Source organism: Vollenhovia emeryi, unplaced genomic scaffold (genome assembly GCF_000949405.1).
Source record: "Vollenhovia emeryi isolate VEMERY1.0 unplaced genomic scaffold, V.emery_V1.0 DF939133.1, whole genome shotgun sequence".
NCBI lineage: Eukaryota > Metazoa > Arthropoda > Insecta > Hymenoptera > Formicidae > Vollenhovia > Vollenhovia emeryi.
In genome coordinates this window covers 1,860,434-1,886,633 of record NW_011967233.1, presented here as the reverse complement: position 1 = coordinate 1,886,633, position 26,200 = coordinate 1,860,434, and the positions used below count along the sequence as shown (strand labels likewise).

Here is a 26,200-nt window from a genome sequence, read left to right as displayed (position 1 = left end):
TTTGTATGCGGAGCCGGTTGCTGCGTGCGGAATGTCACGACGGATGGTTTTTTTCCGTGACGATTTGACAAAATCATTAGAGGGCTAAATTCAATAAAGAGTCCGCGCGGAACCAGGCCGCTCGCCGGACTCCGTCGTAAGAAAACATTCTCGCAGGGGCGATCAACAGCATCGTAATCGGTATTAATATGATACTTATTATTCTGTTCACGCTGCCATTTCTCCGTCATTTATCTTGCCGAAATAGTTTTCTTGCCCGTTGCTATTAGATTAGGCGAAATGAAACCTTAAATAATTCGAGCGCGAAGCGACGAGCCTTCACGCGCCACGTGTCAGAATCGATACGTGGTAGTGTCGGACTTGCGAAACATCGCGTAGAACGATATAACGACAACGCACTAAACAAAATATCTAAGTAAAATTAGAATTCATTTATTATCCTACTCTTAGTCTTCGTATACAGCCTTCTACACTGTAATGGACTTTAATGTCTCGCGCAATATAACTTTTCGCATTATAGTTTTCCATTCATGCGGCACGCGAGATAACGAACAATGACTACTAATATTGTAACATCAGGAAAAAAAACGAAAACTAAGCTTCGCATATTCTCAGATAATTGTCAAAAGTAATTTATAAATCGTTATTAAGAATTATTATTGCAATATTTTTATTGACACTTATTGTTAGCGGTGCCGAATACTTAGTAGATTTCTGTCTTACAAGAGATTACGCCTTGGCCCTTTAATGGTGTTACGCATTAGTCTCTTTTAGGATTGTAACGCGAACTATAAACTGTAATAATAGAATACCACGTACGGTAACGATCAATTCAGGTTGTCATTTCTCGGAAGCGGCTGATTGTCGGAAGAAACTGCGCTATTTTGACGATACGCTTTGTTACGAGTCGCGCGAACGTGCGACTCGCCTTACATGAATTACACGATTGTCTCAGGATTTACGGCGCATTTGTATTTTTCTGAAAGATGAACAACGCGAAATTGTGCAATCGCTCACAGAGGATCAGGTGTTGATTAAAATTGTTGAATAACAAATACGACATTCATACAAAATATCTCTCGTTAATTCGTCAAGAACACAATTACTTTTTCTCTTAGAAGAAATTAATAATACTAAATTATGATAAAAAGATGAAGAGATATATACTTAATACACTAAATAAATATCATAAAGTATAAATTGTATTTATAATGTTTTAAGAATAAAGATTTAGGATTATACTTTTGCTGTTTGTTGAACCACGCGGAGAGAATTTTTTCTTACCCTGAAAATCGTGTAATCGTGGGACAATATGGCATTTAAAAAAACTTTATAAAAGTTTTTTGAAATTTCACCATATATTTTACTGGCAATTATACTTAGTATACATTTTATTAGTAAAATGTATGGTAAAATTTCAGAAAACTCTCATAAAATTCTTCGAAATGTCGTGCTGTCCCGGAGTTACATCATTTTCGGGATAAATTTTAAGAGAGCATTTTCCCCGTGCATATGTTGACAATTGTACTTAATGGATTAATATGCAAAACGCAATCAGAGATATACAAGTGTATAAAGATAGAAATTATATAGATAATGTGGAGTGAAATAGAGTGAATCTTTATACTCGGACACATACTGAGAAAAAGTAGTTGACAGTATTTCTTCAGAACGAATATATATGTTTTTCAATTAAACTTACATAATCGAAACATATTTTTTTGAATTACCAAATATTTCTGCGATTTAACAAATATTTGACAACCCGTGGATCGCAGCATATATATATAGTTGAATCAAACAATTTTTTTTATTCAACCCTTTACTCAGTGCACAAATAAGATAATAAATTAATTTTTAATTAATTCAGATTGTAACGTTTCATTTCTACTTAGGTCATGTATATCTCGAGATATGAGATCCTGTTCTATCCAGGATATTCCGTCATTACCCTTCCATGACCGTGTTCCTTTGCCGATTGCATTTTAATCGCCTTTACGCGAAATCAACGCGCCGCGCAAATCGCGAATCCCGCTCGCATGGCGGAAGCTGGAACGAATGGCGGAGACAGACACATACACACGCAGAAATGTCCAGGGAAGAGACACGGGGGCACAGCAAAACACACAGAACGCTCGTTCCGCCCGGGAAAAAAAGCCGCGGCGAGCATAATGGATATCTTTATTATCGGAGCCGCGAGTCGCCGAGACTTCGTGAGTCTCCGGCAAAGTCGATCACGACGGCGATGTCTCAACCTGGGCTCGGGCCCAATTGGTCCCGCCAGTCTTCCTCGCTACATAAATATTGATGAAAACGATGCGTTTAAAAAAAGAATATATATATATATATATATAGACATACGCGAACGACAAGTTCATCCGCGGTTAAAAAGCCGGAAGATTTATCGGGACGCGTCCTCCCGACGACAGCCATTTCCGAGCGAATCGTACATCAAGGAGAGCCTGAATCAGTTTTCGTGTAGCTGAGTTTCGGTTTCGATTCATAGCCGCGAGTTTTACACTTAACGTACCTCTCCTCCATTTATTTTCTATTTCAGTCGTCGCTACGTCTCATGTCTCACGCGCGTGACTTTTGTTGCAAACCGGTTTAAAGTGAAATCAAAACTCGGATCGTTCAGTCGCGTCCGCAGTTTTCAAAGTAGATCGAGATTCGGGGACTGGTTGCGTCTGCCCACCGTTCGCCGCAACTTGGACGACAGAAACGCAGAGGCCAATTGACAATTCAAACTAAAAATGGTATAAGCGCTTTATGACTGTTTCTCGTATTCTTCTGCCCTCGTCTTGGAGTCTCCGTATTGGAGTCTCCCTGCGATCACGAGCGCTTAATTACAGCATCGTGTCGAGGCTGGACGATGACGATTACTATTGTAGCGCTGCAACTTTGTACACAATTATAGGAATGCAGACGAACCGATAGTTACAAAGGCTCTCTTAGAATTGGCTTGGGGTCTCGAGTTTTACAAATCCTAAGCGGCAAATCACGACAACAGAGCTCCCTGAAAGTCGGTGATTCGCTCATCACCTAAGAACCGCGTAAACGTCTTTCCTTCGGCCGGTCGCTTCGTTTCCCCTTTCTCTTCTCCCCCCTCTCTCTCTATCTCTCTTCTCTCTAGTCATTCGCTACTGACAATGGATACTCATCTGAATTTATAACGAACGTTAGTAATTCAATTTTTTGATGGCGCACAAATTAGAGGCTGCGCTCAAAAAGCTTGCCAATGGCAGAAGGCAGGAAGAAAGAATGGTCGATGACACAGTGAATAGAGAGAGGTGCTGATCGCTGAAAAGGATCCTCGCATCGCCGATGCGTCGCTCGTGAGCGTTTCCATTTTTCTGCCAGCTTTCTGCGGCCTCCCTCACCCTTCTCGCCTCTTCTTCCCGCTATCGTGCCACTGTCTATCTTATTTCAACGAGCACGCTCCCTTTCATCCCGGGCGCACTACTCTTCGCCCAGGCACAATGCCGCCGGCATTAGATGGGGATAATAATATGGCAGTATCACTCGACACCCCGGACTAAGGGCGACTAAGAGGAATCTCTTTCTCTCTCCCACTTTCTTCCCTTTCGTGATCTCTTCCGACCTCATTCCCATTTTCTCTCCTCTTTTCGTTTCTCCTCTACTTCGTCCTCTCGTCCTCGCCGAACGCGGGATCCGTCGTCATCGGCTCTCACGCCTCATCATTCCTTTTTCGGTCTCGTCACGCGTACCGCGTGCGGTTTCGTCCTCCATGTATTTGGCGGGCCGTCGTCACGGTGGTTTCCGAGATAATTCTCGATACACACGGCACACAGATCTGCCGTAATTCCCGACGCGTTTCATTCGCCGCCTCACGATTTACCTCGCGTCCCGTTCCGTTCCCATCGTCCCGCGTACCTCCCCGGCTCGCGACATTACATTTTGTTTGTTTAAGGATGCGCATTGGGCAGCCGTATGCGGTCGAGGTGACGAGCGCTCTCCAAAGGTGGAGAGTTAATTCCGTTCGGCTCGGGAATTGCTCGGGAGCGGACGATACGATTAGAGGTCCTCGCGTGTTACGGATGGGCGTTATATTATATGAATAGTACGTACGTGACAGCACGTGTCTATGCCGCGCGCGTTATAGCTGCAATTTATGGTTTCGGTATCCACACGCAGCGCCGTGCGCGAGTCGTGTAATTTCAAGTGGCGAAAACTCGAACACTATGCACCGAACAAAGTCGCACGTGTTCGATTAGCAATCGCATGTCGTTTTCATGCTTGCAATTGAAACATATATGCATATGATTCCTGGAAGGGGCATAGACGATTATAGTTGGCTCCACCATGTATCTGTACGGTTACCGCGATACAAATGCGTCGACTGTATTGTACATTAGGTATGTTCTGTACTGATGTTGTTCACAATACTGTGTACGTGTTACGTAGTTGTTATCTCGCGCAAGCGCACAGTAGATACTAACTGCACAGTTACATAACAGTTAAATCAATATTATAATTTCTTCCTCAACAATATAAATGTACTTGTTCTGTGCTTATTCAAAAATGTGCTTATTCTATGAAGAAAATGCCCCATGAATGTATAAATTTGCTTTATATTCAAAATACAAGGTTTTCAAAGAGGAAAAATAAAAATTACAAAAATAAAAAAACGCTTAGAGATATTTTGTTCAAGTTTTCTGTGCGCATATGTGGTATAAAGAACACTTTTCAATTCCGATGAAGCGATCTGTTCTTTAATAAAAAGTGAAGCTACACTTTTAATTTCAATTTTTCACTTCAACTCGGAAACGTCAAAGCACAGTAAAAACGTACAAAAGGCAGTTTCTGTTGAGTTTTAGTTTACGATTTAACAGAAAATGGTTAGACTTAAAACCAGAAGTGTGCCATTTTTTATTAAAAGAAACTTGATGTGATTATTCATAAGCCCCTAGTGGATCTAAAAATGTTTCAGTGGTACTCGAAAATGGTTGTAATATCACATGTATGCATATCAAATTTTAATAAAATATCTCTCAGCGTTTTCTTAAATTAAAAACAATTTTTTTTGAAATTTTACACCCTGTACTTTGAAAACAAAGCACGTTAAAACATACGTTCGTAGCATACTTTCTTCATATTGTAAAATAAATCAAGGAATATTCCCTTATATTGTCGACACTTACTTAAGAAACATCCTACATTGCTGAGTAGGAAATTATAATATTTATGTTACGTAATTGTCAGTTGTGATTCAATTCTTCTGCATTAAAATTGGCGGTTCTTGCTCTTGTCAAATTTATCTCTTTTCCCTCACGTATGCACGCGTATATGCTGTCAAATGATGATTATCGACAGAAAAATTCAGGACCACCGCGGACGCGAATTAACTTGCCGAATAATTCGCTCCGCTGCGTCGAGCATGGAGGAATAATCGCGGGCAAACTCGCAATAAAGGATTCGCGCGTGTGTTCCTCACGACAGCAAATCGGGTTTCATGCTCGTCGCGGTCGGTCGCCCAGCGTAAGGATTAATTTATTCCGTCATGCGTGCGTCTCTTCATCCACCACCGCAGGGACTTGCGCGGTGGCTTGCGCTTTGACAACAACGGTCGTCGTTATTAATTATAGCCAGGACCGGCTTGGAAAGCCCGAACTTGTTCGCGGATAACGTAGGAAACCATAGAACTTTATTCTTCTTTCTACAGGAATTGTTGAATTAACGCGTAGGTGCCATGGACGCACAAAAAAAAGAGACATATTTTTAGTACACTGAGAAAAATTTCCATCGGATAAACCAATTAAACAGTGTTTCCGATGGTTAATTTTTCCGAATACGTTTCCCGATCAAATTCTGGATACGTCCGATGACATTTATTCGATGAAATGCAGTTACCGATGAAATTTGATTGAAAAACCGATCATATTTTTCATCGGATACACAATTTAATTGGATATATCCGTTTGTTATTAATTGGATTACTCGATTATATTTAATCCGACATTTTTCTCAGTGTACTATATCCTTTAGTCAATCATCTACATTTGATTTATCGATATAATCCCGATTTATTGCGATTATACTCATTGACGTGTTACTTCAACATGTTCCTGGCAATGCAATGGAGTTTTTCACATTGACGTGCCTAACCGCACTTAGAATAATTACCAGAGCGATTTAAATCGATGAAACAATCAGACTCGTGCTACGTTATTCGCGCCAGCTCCGATCCTGAGTTAGGCGACCACCTTCCTTTCGTACCGGTGGACTTACACGCGGACCTACAAGCATCGCTGGACATCACCGGGGACGTTGTTTAACGGCCGTAACTACTCTTAATCGCGCGTGGCTTATCCGCGTGAAACCGAGGAAGCCATCCCCGTGGGGCGTCACGGTTAAACCCACCGAGAAACCACACGTGGATGTGGACGAGCGTTAATGAGTTATAGCTGGACGACCGCGGAATATGACAATATAATTAGTGGAGTCGGCGATCTCTCGTTGGATATTAACACGAATAACTCGAAAATATACCTTTCTTTCGTATGACGACGAATAAAGCGTCTTTAATTTTAATAATGATTTACTTGTGGATTTGTACAATACGTACACGGAGAGAATTGTCTCTTAAAGCTTACCCCGAAAATCGTGCAATCGTGGGACAACGTGGCATCTCCAAGATTCATACGAGAGGTTTTGGAAATTTTACCATACATTTTACTAGTAATTGTACTTAGTATACACGTTTTACTAGTGTAAAATGTATGATAAAATTTTCAGAAACTCATAAAGTTCTTCGAAATGCCATGTTGTCCTACGATTACATGATTTCTGCAGGGTAAATTTTCGGAGAAAATTCTCTCCGCATACGAATAAAAGTCGGAGTTTTCAGAAAAGATAAGTCCACCTTCTTTCGGATGGAATTAGTCTAAGGAAATGATTCTATAACTAATAAATTATTGAACTTAATTCTAAAGCTGTACGTCGAACAATTACACTATTATGAAGGCAGTAGTTCTTTATAAAGCTGCTACGTGATAAAAACTGCTTTTATCGAAACTCTTCGCGTGAGATTAGTCTTGTAATCAGCCTTGCACACACGACCAGATTTCTCAGTTGTAGCCCCGACGAAATGACATTTTTAGTGAAGAAAAGATGGAGAAAGGGAGATTACGGGAAGGGTAATTTATAGCGTTGCTCGAGCGCTTCATTCGGAAAAGAAAGACGTCCCCGTAACGGCATCTTTGACAATAACGGTCGCGGATATCAGCGGATATGCGACTACTTTAGCGTCGCACACGCGGCCTATCCATAATCTGCGGGAATCGTTTGAGCCGTTGCCCTAATCACCCCTCGAACCATCCTTAATTGCCTGTGTATCTTTTAGGTACAGAAAGCGTGACAGCTCGACTTATCTAAATAATTATTGGTAAGTAACGGGACGCTCGATTTCCGCAACGTCATGCCGCACATATGATCTCTCCAATGACAATTCGACAGTGCTTCTGAATAGCCTCTCAAGTTATCTTATCTGTCGTCGATTCTCTCCGCCAATCATGAGATATTCATTTTCATTTGCGTCTTCATACAATTAATTTCTTTATTATTTTCTGTATCCATTAAATTCGTTTACGCTTATTCCCTGTTCTATAGAAACGGGCCAATTGCTGGGGGGGATTTCTTCGTTCAAGGAGACGAAGTAGAGCGCGTTTACAGGAATGCGCCATTAACAAATGCGAGGGGCTTTACGAGGGTCATTAATGCTGCCGATATTTCACTGCAGTTCGGTGTAAGCCGTAAGCGCGGTGTGTTATTGCGGGATGTTTCGCGATGTATAGCCGCCTTCCATAAGTCATCGGAACAATGCCTTCGCTGCCATGCACGTAGGTATTATTTTGCACCATGTCCCTCCTCGCACACGGTCGAAGCATGATCTATGCGCACGGATCTTGTACGCGCGCGCACGCACACACGTCGAACGGTTATTTTATTTTCCCGTCGGAGAGGATGCAAAGTTTTCACGCTTCCACGGTACGGATCAATGATAAGAATTCGACGCGCATGGCTGACGAATAAAAAAACGAATGGAAAGACATGCAGGAATCTTATTTTCCACCGTCCCAAGAGATCTCTTTGTTATACCGGTCTGTTTACATGCAAAATTAAATATGCAATACTATCAACAGATAAAAGAACCTAATGTTGTATAATTAATTTGAAACGTTTGTAGAACGGTAGGAATTAATATTTTTATTCTTTGCATTTTCTTCGAAGTTTATTTAGGAAATGATATATTAAACTGTGGTATTGATATTGCGATGCATAGTTTATAGTCGAACTAAAAAAAATAGGAAAATCATGATTTTGAAAAAACTGGCACCTAATATCGTACGTAACATACCTCACAAAATTGTATTATACGTATGGTTTTGTCTCTAATACTTATTCGAATCCTCGTTCGAATCATTTGATTAAATCAAATAGAAACACAGAACAGATGCTTTATTTCGCACAAGTAACAGATAACATAAAACTGTAAGACACTTACCTCACGCTTTCTCCGCTGTTGCCCGATGCCTCCCAGGCGTCCTCCTCCTCTCAGGTTTCCTTGTTGCACTCACACAACACACTCACACGCGAAAATCATTGATCGCGCGAAATTTCGAGCACTCCCGTACGCGACGTGAAATACGCGAAACACACGAAATATTATTAACAAATATCGCGAAACACACGAAATATTATTAACAAATATCGCGAAACACACGAAATATTATTAACAAATATCTCTGCCGTACACATTACTCAAACTAACAACTTGCACTTTTGATTCGGAAGAATAGAATAATGGATAAATCACTTTTGAATTGGCGATATAAAACGCAACGGGCGAGCACCGGAAGCACAATATGCGGTAAAGAAGTAGTTATTAGTCCGCAACGAAACGATATTTTACAATCTTTGTCATTCAATCTAATCCTCGAAATAAATTACGTGAACGAAATTTCCAGCGATAAATAGTTGTTATTAATTGCAACAGTTAATCGAGATAAGTCGTACAAATTTCTCTCTTTTCCCGAAAATGGAACAGATTATACGAAAGATTACACGAACAATTAAAAGCGCGGTGCGTAAACGAGATGTAACCGCGACAAAGTACCACGGTTTACGTTCATATTTTAGATGAGTTAGTCTCGTGAAATATCTATGTATACGTTGATAAAGAGCCGTCATCTCAACGTGCAATTCGTTTCTCATTACAAGTTGTAGAAACTCGATAATTAATCGCGGAACGTTACTTGTTACTGAAAAGTGTGCAAATCAAAAGCGTTTTATCCCTTTATTCATCGCGATCGAGTCTTGTAAACTGATAACGCAAAAGTAATACTACGCACGGAGCGACTCTCGCCACTGCTTGCCGGCTCGACGTTCGGCGAGCGAGTGATAGCGCGCGACCTTCAGGTAAACAATGGCCCGGCGTAACGTCGCACGATACCGCGCCGAGTGAAAAACAACAAAAAAACGTTGAGACTTCCTCGTCTCGTCTACGAAATTGAAAATTCTAGACCTAATATTTCCAATTACTTTGTTCAGTGACTTACTATTACGTATTGCGTATCATCCTGCGGACTTATTGGTATTGATTAAATGAACGGCTAATTCTGTTGAACCGAGAACATGTTTCGAAACAAAAATCGTTGTTACTTAAATTTTAATTACTAAGATTAGAGATTTCACCTCAATAGTTGGTGTATACAAATGTATATTTCTAAATTGCAAATCAAATAAAATTAGTTAATGCTTCATAATTTTGTAAAATATGTTTGTCGAAACAAGCGTTGAAATTATAAAATTGCACCAAGTGAAAAAAACGGAAAAATACCAAAAGTACCAAATTTTAATCAGTTATATCTATACAACTGTCAGGCCTCGTCAACTTTGCTCCGGAGCTGCAACACCTCCTCTTCACCAGGCTCTCGCGGAGCGAGACGGAGAGGGAACCGAGTAAAACAGACACTGGGGTGGCAGAGCTTACTTGATGAAATACTGCCCTCTTGGGTGTCTCTTCCCTATGCATGCATATATTGTGCTTTGTTCTTTGAAAAATCGTATTTGTTCTGATTTTTCGAGAAATTGAGGACATTAGATCGTCCCAAGATTCCTCGCTTTATAATAAAGAATCCCATCTCTAAATTGTTATTAAAATTGTGCAAATTCGTTTAATGCCAACTTGAAAAATCAAGCCGTGCGCTTTTCTTCTGGGTACCAAGCACGGCGGGTACACGACGAGTCAAGTAACGTAGAAAGTAAACGAAGAGCGAGAGAAAAAGGAATGGGGGAAAATATATCTTGTTTCGGACAAGATACAGCGCGCACCTGCGTCGAAATAAATTATGGAGTTATCGCAATAGTTAATCCGTCAGTTAAGCGCACCGACCTTACACTGTCTTTCGTCGCAAATCACCGAGTGGGACATACCCTTAATCGATTTTACATACGAGGGGGAAAATTAACAAACGGAATGCCGCGCATGGTGCGAACGGGAGAGCGTGTGGTCTCCTGTACAACCTGCGTCTTGTACTTATTTTCAAATAATAGTTCTACGTTGCGATAACGCTGGTCGAGGTGGTAATTACGAAGGTAATCAGTGAAAAGTCACTAGGACAAGAACAGCCTTCAAATCTCTAACGAGAGTTCCATTGCTACTGTACATCCTTCGATAGAAATACATACATTTAAATCATAAATTTAAGTCACAAATGAAGCCTACTAAATATCGCTTGTCCAAGGAATATCAAAGGGAACCGATGTCGTTAGCGCTGACGAGAATTGTGAAGCTATCTCCGTAGTTTTTAGCAACATTCTCGCATAGCGCTTGATTTACATTCGCAAGAGTGAAAAACTAAATCGGCAACACAAAAGTCCACTTAGGTAAACGAAAATTTTGATAATGCGCCTTCACGTGAATTCTTTGTCCGTTTTGTTTATCGTAAATTTATCGAACGCTTTATGCGTTTTTTTCCGCGATGATCTCTTAATGACCGCCGTTAATAATTACCGGCACTTCTTTCTTTTCCTCGTCATCCTCCCTGCGACTACGTATAACTCATCCAGCGCGTAGCAGGGCGGAGATGCAATGCTAGAAACATGAATCATTGTCTGGACGTAGGTACTGTTATCACTTTATTTCTACAGTGCGTTAATTAATGCTCGGCAATCTTGTGAAATCATTGCCGGGGCAACGGCCTTGCAGCCTTACTCGCTTCATCACTGTTTTGTCGGTTCTTAACGCCGTCGGACCCAATTAATTTTCGTACTAATAAAAAAGGAAGGAGAAAGCGTGCGCGTCTTAATTCGCGACGTCTCATTTTTACTAATTTATCTTCGAAAAGCTAAATCTCAAGACAGAAGTCATTTGTAACATCGATTAAGATAGATTAGCGATATATAATCAACGTGATGAAGATTTAATTATTCGCATAAATTTAGCCTGTGCCACGACTTAATTCGGTACGAACTGACTATTTAAATGCCCGTAGCCTTCCTCGTTAATGAATCACTGTGCCATGTAAAAATAACGCCTAGTGAACTATTATTCACGTCATGTGACAAATTGCGAATGACGCGTATTAAGTACGCGTGCACATCAAGTTATGTAACTATTAAGTTAATTATATCGGATGTTAAATTTCCTCTTCCCGTCTGCGTCTTAAGAATTTTCGCAGTGTTTTCGTGAAGAACGTTACTCTTTACCGGTGAAAATATTCCACGCAACGCAGTATCAAAGGGTTACAGTACATCAGACCGTTGACGCTTATAATACTCGCATAAGATACGTCCGGGTTCGTCGAGTCATATATCACGAGTGGCGAGCTCTCGTAAGTAGGCAGAAGAAGCACGACGGAGATAGGTAAATGTGGCCTTTTACAACGTACGTATTTTCTTTGCCTCCCGAGGAACCGTCCTAGTGCTGCGACTATATGTTTAAAACTACCTCTGGCCACATTCTAGAGTCAATCTACTTTAAATTGCCAGCAAATTGAAACGTTTATTCAATCAATTAAATGAAGAGTTTTATAAAAAGGTAAAAGTGTGGCTGAATGACACGATGAATTCCGATAGAGATGATATGGAAAGTTAAAATTCCAAATGTCCAATTTGTTGTTTAGTTTATTCATTATTGTTGTTTCATTATTCGTCAGTTATTTTGCTTATTTGTGCGTTTGTAACATGGTTTTCACAGTATTTCGCGAGAGTTTTCTCGCATATCAGACAGTATGCTTCTATTTTTTCACCTCCTTCATCTACGCCGTTTATAACCAAATGTTTCTCCCAAAAATGAATCTATCGCCGTGATTCATTTTTTATTTATTAGGTTTATTGATTTGTTTGCTTTAAAAATGATAAGCCCTCAATTGTCATTTTCACTCGCGGCACTATTCAATAACGATAACGATCGGCATGAAGTTTTAGCAACGATCTAGCAAGGGCGCGTACAGTGTTCGATGTATGCATTTTGCAATGCGCAAAAAGACCACAAACGTAAAATACTCGCAATTAGTATTGCATATGTCTAAAACCGTGTAATTTACATCGAATATTTTATCTGCCCAACTCTGATTCCGGTGATAATATCCGAGTAGTCCTTACTCAAACAAATATCTAATATTTAGGACATCTTATCTTTTTGATACATTTTACTGTATCGGTATTATTGCTGTCATTTCGCTTCTAACCGCTCTGAAGTTTCGCCACGCAGCATAGGACTGGGAGATTTCGATGCCCGCGAGATGCTCTCGCGGGATCGAGACGAATTTTGGGTTCGGTGTGCACATGTGCGGGCAATGATCATTACCGTCGAACGACGGGACCGGTAATCGATCGGGGCTACGATCGATCGGCAAACAACACCGTGTGCGCAGGCGGCGCTCGCACCTCCGCGATGCGCCGGGCACCCACCCCGGTCGTTAAGCTAAATTAAGTGGTTACACTTTGTTTGATCGGGGTCCTACGGAGGCCCGAATTAAGTTGTTATCGCGAATTAGCTGATTATACCGGGCGGCGGTGCGAGGTGTCGGTTTGATTTGTTGTTCGCGAAACACCGCCGCGCCGGTTTGTTTATGCCGCCACGCCCCGCACCCCTTTCGCGCACAGCTTCCAGGTCGCTTATAGCTTGACCCCGAAAATAAGCCGCGCCGATGGCTGGATCGATCTGACCTGGTCCCGCTTCGCTGTGTGACCCTTTGTCCATAGGTCTTTTTTTCGCCTCTCGCACGGGGCCCTTAATTGGGACGGATTTTAATAGCGAGCGATCATAACGAATTATCCTCCACGGGATAATGAACCGACCGCCGTGCAAAATTGACGTTGCAAGCCCGATGTTTTGGCGCGGATAAATCAGAATTTTTCTTCCGCCCGCAGTCGCGGGACCCAGGGGAGATTTCATCCTTTTGCGGTATTGGCATACATCGTAATCGAAATACAAATTTTATTGCAATTTGCGTAACACATTTCAAAAAGAGAGAGTATACCTCATACCCTTAAGTCACCGTTGAATATCGACGAGCGCTAATGCTTATTCTGAAAATCTCATTTGCGAAATTATTTTTGTGCCTGTTAAGTTTATAACAGCACAGAAGTTGCCTCCTTTTAAGTATTTGCAGAATTGCTGTCAATTTGCTCTCGTTTGCTGCCACAAGAGCAAATCATTTTCTAACTCCACTGGTTTCAATAAAATTCTACAGAATCGCGGGAAGTCAAATGCACTTGCATATTAAGTCGCAACGTGTTTTCTACCACGAAACTGCGTATTTGTACGCAAGAATGTCGAGTTAACGCATTACGGATCTGATTGCGAGATAGGTAAGAGGAGCGAGGTACGAGCCGGACAAGAATGGGAAGGGGCCGCCGCGAAAGGGACGTGGGGAAAGACGAGGGAAGGCTAAAGGACGTGGGGCGCCGCGCGAGGAGTGGAAAGAGTGCCCCACGCTATTTTCCACGAAAATTATAGCCATCTATGCGCGTAATCCTCTTTATAGCCGCGTTGTATCAAATTATAACTGCAGCGGCGCGCGCGCTCCCAGCGCCGTCCCCCTCCCCCCCCTTCGCCCTTTCGCCGAGAATACGGGGCCCTTCGTGGGCCCGGTCATCTCCCCGACACCACCACTTCTCGCGGTCCTTACGACGCTCGTTTTTCCTCTTTTCGTTTGCGCTCGTCCTCGAAGCCTCGTAAAACGGCGCACAACATTCCGCCAATCATCGCATCGGCGAGACGCGTGACCCCCGCGACCTCCGGGCCGCGACCTAAAGCCGAACCTGGGACAACTCCGGCTCCTCCACGGATCCACGTGGACATGGCGATAAATCGATAAGTCATCAACATAATCGGAGGAGGCCTAGGCCGCGGTTACGCTACGCAACTTGTCTAACTAACAATAAGAACGCCATCAGTTAAATATCAACTTCAGTGATTTTTGCCTTTTTTCAAAACTGATAAATGAAGATGTTCTTTTCATAAAGTTTTAATTAATAAAATAAGTATCCCACGATACCTAGGTTCGACTGCAGAAGAGGAATCTGATTCTGAGTTTGTTCTCTTTGTTTCGTTCGAAGTAAGTGGATTGAAGGATTGTGTTTCCACTTTTATGCAGATCAATATCATATCAAATATTATAAAGAATATAAAGTCATTGGAGAAATTAATGAAGAGATGCATTTAAGTTTCTTCTTTTACGTACGACTTCTCGTTAGTTTTGTTTTTCTCATTGTTTTTGTATCTAGTCTTGGTGTCCTTTACTTTATTTTATTTTATTTTTTACTGTGATACCAAAAGACAGTGCAATTGAAGAATTTAAATTTAAGTTTCCGCTTGCATGTATGTATGACTTCTAATTGGGATTTCTTAGAGGTGTTTTATCTCGGTATTTTAATTCTTATTATTATATGTCATTATATATATACTAAATTGTAAGTTGTACATAAAAAACACTGACCACAGATACAAATTGCAAAGCGCGAATGTAAAACTAAAAGTCATTCAAAGCTGCCAAAGCAGGGATTAAGAAGAAATAAATAATAACAGAGAATACAAAGTCGATGTGTTATAAAGAAACGGAGAATCGATTGGGCGGTGGGCGTTGATCGATGCCGACAAATCTAATCTTAAGCAACCGTGTCAAGTGAGTTACATTGAACATAAAAGTAATCTGCGGACAGTCATGTAGTAAATGACGTAGAATAATGACACACTGCGTCAAACGGCGTGGACGTTTATATTATTTCGGAACGGCAACACCGTAAACGAACTTGGCGGTTGTGCCCAGATGATGACGAAGTATAATGTGCAAATTTCCACTTTGTACCTTCAAAATTGAAAATCAACTCGCCCGGATGACGAGGAAGCAACGCGCAAGTTATTTTAAATATTTAATTCCGCGAGAGATAAGACACTCAAGTGGCTTTCGTTTGAAAATTAGTAAATTATTAACCCGCCGCGATTTTACTTGTATGTGTGAAGTCCGCATCGCGACGATCGTGACCGCGAAAGTCGCCGCGCTACTTCAAGGTTGGTGCGATCTCGCGAGATGAGATCGATTCATATCGGCCGATCGATCACTCGATGATCGCTGATGGAATCGTGAAGATGGGAATTAACGGGATAACAGGAAGCGTGCATAATCACGGACACTAATTACGGATAATTGAATGGGATGCAGATAGATATTAGATGCGTGCTCGTAAGCGGCGTTTTTTTCTTTCGGCGGACTCTTAAGGTGCAAGAGCGTATCGCTTCTTCGCTGCATCTCGGCGGGTGAATAGTCCCGCGGGAAGGATTACACGCCGCGTGCTCGTAAACCGCCATTAAAAAATCACCTTTATGCGTATATCGGCACGTACGTGCGTGGTCGATACCGTAAAACGCGTGTGTACGCGCCGCGTCGTAAAGCATTTTCAGGATTCCACGATTTTCGCGGTTCGCACCGCGTATATCCGGTAATTATTCCGATAGCTCGCATAAAGAATACTCGTGACGCGAACGATCTTCGTATCGGTGAAGCATATCTCGGTAATTTTATATTCTGCCTATTCTATGTTCGTGTCATATAATATGTTACGGGGATGCTGGAACGATTCTGCACTTTTGGCATCTTTTGCTCCTAGAACTCGTCAATTCGTGAAAACATTACATTAACATGCGCGATCATATCGGTGGTCAAAGTGACCCAAACTTCCCTGGGGCCACTCGTTTCATTTAAAAAATCAAAGTTGACCTTCAATGACCCTCAAGGTCAGGTTTCAGGTCAATTTTAAGGTCGCCAATAGGTAGTACTTCAAGATCCCTGCAGCTTTTACCCGGGTCATTTTCCGTGAAAGATACTTCTGGAGATAATAGAGGGGTGCCGTTCTCTTCGAATACCCTGTGTAACTAAATACTTCGCAGAGAATCAGGCATAGATTCAACAGAAATGCCGAATCGACAATTTTCCCTATCGTATATACACGAAGTCTTTTGTTAATTTCACTCGCGACGTTTCTACGATTCGAGGAACAAAGTGCATTTTTCCTTGCCACGCGAGAAAACGAATTACAACACAGAGAGTTGCGTAATTGCTGTGTTTTGGGCCCCGAGATGTGCCGGAGATTTAGCTCGAGAAGATCCCAACCCTCTTCCTCCTCTCTTCTGTCGCGCGTTTCTCGCAGTCTCGTACCGCGAAAGAAGCTTCCCTCGTAAGGCGTTCTTCATCGTCGGAATCTCAGAGCGCAGAAAAAGCCGCGACGGCGGACCGCGAGGACGTGCCAACCTGTAATTGTTCCTCGATGTAATTGCCTGGTCTCGCACCGGTCCAGTCCATCCAGCAGCCCTACACGTTCCTCGAAGAATCTGGAAATTCATACCTCGTCGCAATCGCCGAGTTTCCCCCCGCGAGATCATATCTAATGTTTTATTCTCGAGTATCCACGTGCACTTATTTGCCGGTCAAACGAGTACTAATTATGTCGATTATTGAAATTTTAGGACCGAAAAAATTAAATATCGGTTAGATCAGTTTTCTTGATCGAAAGGTTAGTTTTCTTTTGCCGGTTAACCATGAATTTTCTGGCAGTCTTTCTTAATCTCGGACGAGAGAAGTGCGGGAGTAATGACAGGCGCACGGTCGGACCAGAAGTATCACGGAGTAGTCTCGAGGGACGTGAAGGAGAATTGCGGGAGACGGAGAATCCGTGAGGGAAGAGGTGGTGTGTTGGGCAGAGGAGACGAGATCGATACGTTTATGGAGAGATTCGAAGTCGAGGAATAAGGCCCGGGAATATAATTATCTGGCGAGTCAAGAGGCTCGAAGGCCGCGAAAAAGAGGAAGATAAAGGGAAACGATGGGATGCACGAGAACGAGAAGAGGGGTGAAATGGTCGGAGGTTTATTCTTCGGTACGGCTGGAATCCGAAATGTTCGGAGGGCGCGTTATCTTCTTGCGTCGTTCCTCGACAGCACCATTCGCGGATTCCACGATATCGCGACGTGAGTGTATTATCCTATACGTACACATGTGTGTGTATGCACAGGTGTAAACGAAAGAGCCTTCGCACGCGCGCGAGACGGTACCGTCTTTGCATCTCCTATGAATGAGACGTGAAAAAAAGGCATTGATGAGTAGAAAGAATTGAAGAAAAACAATTGTGTCGATATTGTTTCTTACACTGCGATATGCTGCAAGCATTCTCGTCGTGTAGTATTTAATAATAATTCGTTAGTTTTAATAAATACTTCGATTTACATTAATTCAGATGTAACGAATGTTGAGGCGAACAGATCTCATAATGGCAAGTCGTGGATTGATTTGAAAATTAGTTGATTACTTCATCTATGTGTACGAATGTCTCCTACGAATAATTTACTTTGACTTGTTGACTGGAGAATGCAATTAAATTTTTTCATTCTGACTATAAGTTTTCGAACAGAACATTTTTATTTTATAATGCAACGACATATTTACGCCTTTCAACATAGAATCATGACTACTTTTTCACTGTATTAATTAGAGAACGTTATAAGTTAAGTCACAGCCACATTGACGTATTTATTTTATCGTCTTTTATTAAATGGGTGCTTTTTATCATACTATATATTCTAAGTCCTTGTTTTTGCTCATAAATTGGCCAGATGATTATATTCCCGGGCCTTATTTCTCGACTTCGAAACTCTCCATATCGAGCTCGCCTTCTTTGTCCAGTGCCATCTCTTTTCTCACAGATTCTCCGTCTCCTGCAATTCTGCTTCACGTCCGTGACACTTTTGTTCCGACCGTACATAAATAATACCTATTGTTTAGTAATTATTTTTGTTCAAAGAAAGTAGTATTGGTAATAAATTAAAATTCACTTCCACTCCTTTCCCTAGTTTACAACTCCAATAATTATTCTTCACAGGAACAATTTTTACGACGCGGTATATTTAAGAAAACTTCAGGAATCGAACGGTGCGAATTTCAATAATTACAATTGTCTTTTTGGGGAATGATAAAAAGTACCGGGGCTTGTACCCTGTTTCGCGTCGGGTACCCATGACCAGAGATTAGAGCTCCGGCTCCGCTTCAGATTTTCGTCCCTTTCTACAACGAGAAAAGAGCGGGATATTAAAAAGTGGAGACGTCAATTGAGAATTCGGTCCTCTGTACTTGTCGATATCCGTGTCACGATGCGATATTTACGTTACTTTAAACTTCTAATATCATCACGATTAACAAATGCAGGTGTTTCAATAAAGTATTATATTCTTATTAAACCTGAGGATGTAAATTCGCAATTTTTACACGCATATATCGTGTAATTGGAAAAATACAGTCTAGAATTCGATCAATTCCGCGTACAATCGAGAGTCACAGAAAAGGTGAAAGGGAAAAGAGAACAAGGGAAAGAGAAGAGGGAGGAAGAAGAAAGAGAAAGAGAGTGCTGGATCCCGTAGCGGTAACGAGTCGAGAACATCGGCGGTGCCACTTCAAAGCGAGAATCCCGCGCAATCAGGCCTCCTCCCAGTCCTCCCGAGGCACGTTTGAAAAACCGAGCGTGAGGGCACCATCGCGTCGTCCCCGCGCCTCTCGCGTGCCCTCTCGCCACTTCGCGCAGCTTCGCGATCTCTACAGTGACCGGAGCTACGATAACGGAGATCGTTCCGCAATCGAAACAGCAACCTGGTCGACATCGATGCGGCCGGCACTACTGTGCTCTCTTATTCTCTCTTTTCTTATCGTTCCCGTTTGCAACTAAGAGCTGTTGCCGGTTTTTTTTTCACTGCACGTTTACAATGTAGAGTCGCAACAATGGTGCACCAAAAATTTACTGAATAATAAAAATCTTAATAAGGAAAATTTGCGCGTCGTTTTCGTGCCACTAAAGCATTGAGCTGAATGCTGATAGAAAACGAAAGTAAATATTGTTAATGAAATATATTTGCTGTTAGTCAAGTCTTGAGTGCTTTTTTCCGTAAGGGAAACACCACGTTACAAATCCTTTTCTTTCGTCGACAAAATTAATATTTACCTAAAATACATTCTTTCGTAATATTGAGAATACGAGATACACAATCTACCCAAGCTCGCGGAGCGCTACGGTATCGTTAGAAAAGACGTAGAAATGAATTAATTAGTCAGATCATACAGCCCGCACGCGCCACGGTACATTAATAAATTACATTCCGTTCTCCCCGTTTCTCCTTCGCATTTGCACTGCTCTGCGATAACTGTAAATGCGGAACGACGTCATTAGTGGCCACTGCGGTGCGCAGGTCCGCGCTTTTTTAATTGCTTATACTTTCGGTCACGTGTGTCTAGGAAAATATCCGCCTAGACAGTTACAAGTAATTATACCCGTATAAAATATTACTGCTGTATTAAATGCGAAATGAGTGCTTGGATGTAATTTAATGCATTTCTCTCTGTCTACCGCCAACGTAATAAATCCCCGCTTTAATACTCTTTCACTCTATCTAAGCTCTGCAATCGGTACTCTTCGACTTTAACGTAATCCTCGAAGGACTGCATCGTGAAATCGTACTTCCTGTTACTTTATGAATCGATACTTTTTTTGACGACAGCGAAAATTAAATTTTATGAGATGCTAGATTCCATTTGATCGCTCGATAATAATAATCGACGCTATCGAATGATGCGTTTTCTCATAGACTGTTTAATGAGCGTAGCTAACGAATTAAAAAGGTTAATAAGCTAGTAAATTAACCTTTCCCAAGTCCCGATTGTTACCACCCATAAGAATAGCCAATAGAAAGACATACCATTTATTAAGTCACACCAAAAGAATAACAAAAATTAAATTAAAAATCAATAACTTATTACCTACTTACACGCGACTCACTTGGACAAAGTAATTGCAATTATAGGCGTAGTTTACTGTTTTACACCAGTTGTTTGATACGCGTATCGAACTATCGGTGTGAACTAGACCATAGGCTTAAACAAATATTAGAATTCTAATTCAAAGGCAAATGATTGTAATGTTTCTATTGTACTGTCCGCGCTTCAGTTAAATTTTGTGCCACGAGCAATTTTGTTCTTTTATTTGCTTGGCCGGGGAACTGAACGCAAACAGAAGCAGGGGAGAAAAGCTGGAAGAAAGCATCTATTGGTGTCAAAGAGCAATAATTACTTCGGACAGGACGATCCGTACACGAGCGCGATAACGTCGCACATCAGAGGACGATCTTAGCCATCTCTGTTACATCGCTTACACGAAGCACAGAGCACAGATTACTCACGCCGATATGAATAGTTACTCGCGGTAATTGGTCGAGGCCTCGCTGCTCCGTCGAGATTTTCACCTCGCGCCTCGTCCATCGAGCCGGGTTTTGTTAAACACGCTTTTGATTGCTTCATACGCGCGCTATCTACGTACCGGACCTTCTTTCGCGAAACGGTCGCCCATAAAATGCAAATGCTCAAGCTGGTTAACAGTCGGGCCTACGAGCAAGTGTCGCCTGTCACTTTTACGTTTCGCGCGAACAAATTAATTATGTCGTCGCAGACGTCGTTGAGGATTATAGCGTAAATTATTGATTCCCAATTTTATCCCGTTCGTATAAATCCAGATGCCTAAGTCAAACGTAGTTAGCAAGCCACGGGAAAACAAATTGTAATGTTTGACGCGGGATAAAGTGGAATGGGTTTCGTGGCGTGTGCAAATTAATTTATTAATAAATCCTTACCGATAAGTTCACTACTGATACTTCGAACAGAACAAATTTAAAAGTCAAGATGACAACAAAAATTATTATTTCTAGGAAGTCAAGATGACATGTATCATTTGACACTATTAATAAAATGTTATATCACAAAACGCGCTATATTACGATGTAGTTTGATTATATTGTTATTTTATTCTAAGTTTGATAATATTTTTACTTGCAAGCTGTCGACTGTGTAAGCATTGTTTCGTGATATAACATAAGATCCAAGATATTGCAATTCTAATATGACTAGTCCTGCGGTGATTGTGACAAAAGTGCTATAATTATAATCGTTGCAATGTGTAATTATCACTACTTAATGATGCTACATGTTATCAACGTTATATAAGTAGTGTTAAGTAGTATAATCTATTTCGATAGATCGAATATCTCCAATTGCATCGTAATTGATTATATATCACATCGTAATATATCTGAGATTTGAAAACAAATTGAAGAATATTCAACTTTATGAAAGAAACGACACTTAATCATCTCTAGATACGATCATCTAGAACTTGTTAAAGGATTTGTTAAAGTTATAAAAATAGTTAAACGTACGATATATAACACATGAGCATTTTTGGAGGACGTTATCAAGTAGGAATTACATAAGAGATGTTTATCAATAGGCGAAAACAATGAACAACGATGAAGAAATGCAGCGACAAGATCCGGCGATTCAGTTTTATCGTAAAAAATATGCAAATTGTCGCAGAACGCAGAAGAAGACGCGTTATAATTGCACTATCGTTTAACTTGGCGAGTTTTGCGTGTCAAACTCTGTCGCCAATTCCGCAAACAAAAGGCGTGATAACAATCGGAAGTCGCATTATGTCATAGCGCGGTTTTTTCCACGACTGGACATGTGAATATGTTGTGGATTACGGGATCTATATAAAAGCGAAGAACGGATCTGCGATCCGACCAGTGTACGTTTGTGTATCAAAGCGAATCATCATGATTAAGCTATTCCTCATTACGTTGCTTTGCGTGGCGGTGGTAAGACGTTGATAGTTAATTTATACTCTCAGAAAAGAATAATGTGTAAATTACGCGCATTTGTTTCGTACATTAATATGTACAATAATATCCATAAATTAAAAATCGCATTTTACACAATAAGATAAGTATGTAAAGTCTAGTATATAAAGTCGCATTATTAACGAGATATTGAAGCTTTCACAAGATACCTATACATACGAAATTAATCGAATATTTGAAAAATTTGTTATATATTTTTTTAACGAAATGAAAAGAAAATGAAAAAGTGGATATAAGAACGAATTTCCTTAACTTTTGTATAAAAGATAAGTGTAAGTAATATATATTTTTTTAAACAATGTTTCGCAGTAATTCTCGTTCAGAAGAGCGTTTGAAACACTTGATTAATCTTATAAAATAATACAGATTATTTTAAGTCGTGCAATTATTAATATTTTGATTTTGTTCAACATAATTTTAATATGCTGATATTCATAATGAAACATTCAACTTCCTTTTCAGCTCGCCGATTCACCGGCCGATAAATTTAATCAAGTGAGTATAATTAAATGCTCTGTAATTTTTCGGAACCGCCACAAAAATTCGGCAATTTTAATTCAAATTTGCAATATTGGTATAAACAATTTTTTCATGTGTATGGATATATTTCCGGATAATTCTTGCAATAAGATAATTGTTACTTAAAGATAAAGCAGGCAGGAAGAAACATGAGCGATATGGCTGAGCAAGTTATGACGGGTCATGGTAGTCGTTTAGTGCAACGTGATGCACCACAACAACAACCGCCGAGGGGACCTCCACCTCGGGGAGGACCACCACAGAATTAAACAATAAGTGCAATAAACCATGGTAGATATTTCTCTAAATTCACAAGTGTGAGCCTTTGAACTCATTATTAACATTCAATTTCATTCTATAGAATAACTAAAAAATAATCAAGCTGTCAAAATGGAAAATCTAAATTAATAAAGACATGAGAGTACAAACATGTTTAATTAACATGTTTAATTAATTTCATAATACAAATAACGTATTACAATAAACGTTTATTGCACACGAATGTGTCTCTACTCTCGTGTTCTTACAATTTCGATTTTTTATAGAATATATTTTCATTTTGTCGATAGTAATCGTAACGTTGATCGAAACACGATTGGCACGTAACGCGAATTATTTTGTGTACAATTAACGATATTGGTATTTTATTTTTAACATTAAGTTTTCCACGACTAAGAGTCCTATTATGTAAACGTTAACGATATCATTACGCGCTTTGCGTAGCTTTTCCGTACAAAGCAACGTAATGATGTCGTTAATGTTTACAGAATAGGCCCATTCGTTTAAAAAGAACTTAAAGAGTGACACCAACCTTTAATATATGCACACGTCGTGATAGAATTCTAATCAAAAGCACGTGTACATACAAATAGAACAATAGATTGACACATCAGTGGTTCAATTCTGTGTCTTACACTATTGTGAAAATGCTAAAAGTGAGTAGCTTTGTCTCTTTTTAACTGTCCCCTTAGAAAGAGACAGAGCCGCTCACTTTTAGCATTTTCACTATATTGTAAAATCGACCCTCAGATGCCTACATATGTTAGAACAAAATTAATTAATTGATAAAAAATTAATTACTAGTCAATCAGTTAAAATTTTGATCTAAATTTGTATTAGATTCTATCATCGACTTCCATCATGATTGAAGATTTATAGATTATTCAAAATAACCTTAAAACTTAAGAGAAAATTTGTCATTAATCTAAAAACTGGCAAAGTAGTTGAATAACTGGTTTGTAATTTTTTATCAAAACTTTTCTAAGATTTTTCGTGGCTTTATTACAATATGTGATCGATAAATTGATCAACGTACTTTCCCTGTCATTTTTAAAATGCATATATGTATAGTACATTTAAATAATAGAGATAGATATATGTTACTCAGTAACTTTATTATTAAAAAACAACACGCGCGTCTTGGATTAATCTTGGATTAATTTTGTATATTAATTATTTTGCAGGTCTCTTGTGGATATTGAAATATATCGTTGTAAAAGGTGAAAATAATTGTAGATTTCGCTCTATCACATATTTTACTAAATAATTTGCACGGCCGCGAAGAACCCCAATGGTTTCACGATAATAAAGGACACACTGCAACAAGTTGTCGATTATTGTTTAAACCGGTCCCATCCACACTTATTTCCTAAACCACTACGATTCGTAAAAGTCTTTACTTATTTTTCGTACAAGATATTTTCGTTATTAAATCCTTTTCCCTCCTAGTTCCCCTAATAGGAATAAGTTCTAAATAAATCAAATATCTCGCAATATTTTAACGTATAGTTTCGAATAAACAAACTTTCTGAATATCTTGTATATTTTAGTGTCGATAATACACTCTCGAATACTGCAAGAGAAGCTCGTGTACAAGCTTGAAACAAATTCTCGCTGAAACTGCGTGCAACGCTTTATCTCAATTACGTAATCTTGCCGACGCGTGCGATTTCAATTCCAAATTATCGATGTATCCCGATAAAAAATTCTTCATGTATATACATGTGTATATAAAATTATATAAAGTTATATATCATATATGTCCACACATGTTTTTATACATTATGTATTTCTACACAAGTCTTTATACTTCGATATAATTCTATAACTTTATACGAAAAAATTAGAGTCCCAATTATCCGAGTGGATCAGGACCACCTTTGATAATTGAAAACTCGGATAAACCGGAGAAGAAAAATAAAATACGTACAAATATTATTTACGGTGAAAACAATATATTTGTTACGCGCGGCAAGAGAAGAACAGCGAGTGTCAATAACAAAATTGCCCCGAAATGCGCCACTAACTTCCAGCTCTGATTTAAAAAAGCAATAAATCCATTTTTATATAACTTGTTGCGTAAAGATGTTATTAAAACGTTCACAATGTTATTAAAATTGGTAATTAAAAATTTTTGGGAATTAAAAATTTTACTTTTGACGGTGAAAAAGAAGTTAAATGTAAAAAGAAATTACCTCGAGCGGACCGGAACTCGGATGAACGCGACTCGGGTGATCGAAGAGCAACACTTCCTTTCGAGAAGTCGTGATCGAATAAGAACTGATAATTTCTTTGATAGTATCTTGAATCTTCGTCTCATTGGAGCAGCGCAAAACTCTCCACGATCACCACGAGATAAAGAAGAAATTCACTATAATGGGATAGTTCGTTCCAAAGATCATTTAGCGGGAAGCCACTGTGGTGGCGGTTAGTATCAAAAAGACTTGTTATTAAATTCTCACTTGAAAGTATTTGATCCGCAATTAATCAAAGAGTATAATCAGGAACTTAACGTGAGATCTTCTGTGTACTTGACGGCCTGCTTATGCGAACGTTAATTAAATAAGACGACGAGATGTGCGTAAGAGAGCTCGGCGCGCGACACGTTCGCGATTAAAAGCCCGTTTATTCAGCGATAAATACGCGATTGGTATCGCGCGACGATTCACGCGAGACTCGCGCGTTCGGACAAATCGAATGGCACTTGGCACGCGATTATCCCTAATCGCCGATCCGTCCAAGTTCTTTCATTCGCGTCGCCCGGGAGAGACGGAATGAAAGGAGGCGAGATTCGACTTGCGGATAATCGATGAAGCGGCATGAGTGACGCATCCGCTGATGGCTTCTCGATCGGGCATCACGAGAAGCGTCGCGCCGATAAATAACGGCGATATACGACAATGACAACGACGGCGACGATGACGATGACGATGTCGATGACGATGACGAGGGATAGTCGACGAACAGCGTCGACTATGAATATTATCTTCGGCCGTACGAGAATCTCCATTTACCCACCCCGCCTCCCCCCCCTTCACTCCCCTCGCGCGTCTCTCTTCACGATTCCTCTCTTTTTTACCTCGTTACGGGCGATATAAAATCGGCGAGGTCGACGCCGAGGTCGGGTTCTATGGTTGCCGATAGGAG

General features: G+C 40.3%; 1 protein-coding gene across 1 annotated transcript; it reads left to right on the top strand.

Moving 5' to 3' along the window:
* Positions 1-22,115: 22,115 nt before the first annotated feature.
* LOC105567930 lies at positions 22,116-24,379 on the top strand. Its single transcript, XM_012023205.1, has 4 exons — positions 22,116-22,213; positions 22,718-22,750; positions 22,903-23,065; positions 24,238-24,379. The coding sequence occupies exons 1-3, from the start codon at positions 22,172-22,174 to the stop codon at positions 23,041-23,043; spliced, it is 216 nt and encodes a 71-aa protein (XP_011878595.1). The 5' UTR covers positions 22,116-22,171; the 3' UTR covers positions 23,044-23,065; positions 24,238-24,379.
* Positions 24,380-26,200: the final 1,821 nt, after the last annotated feature.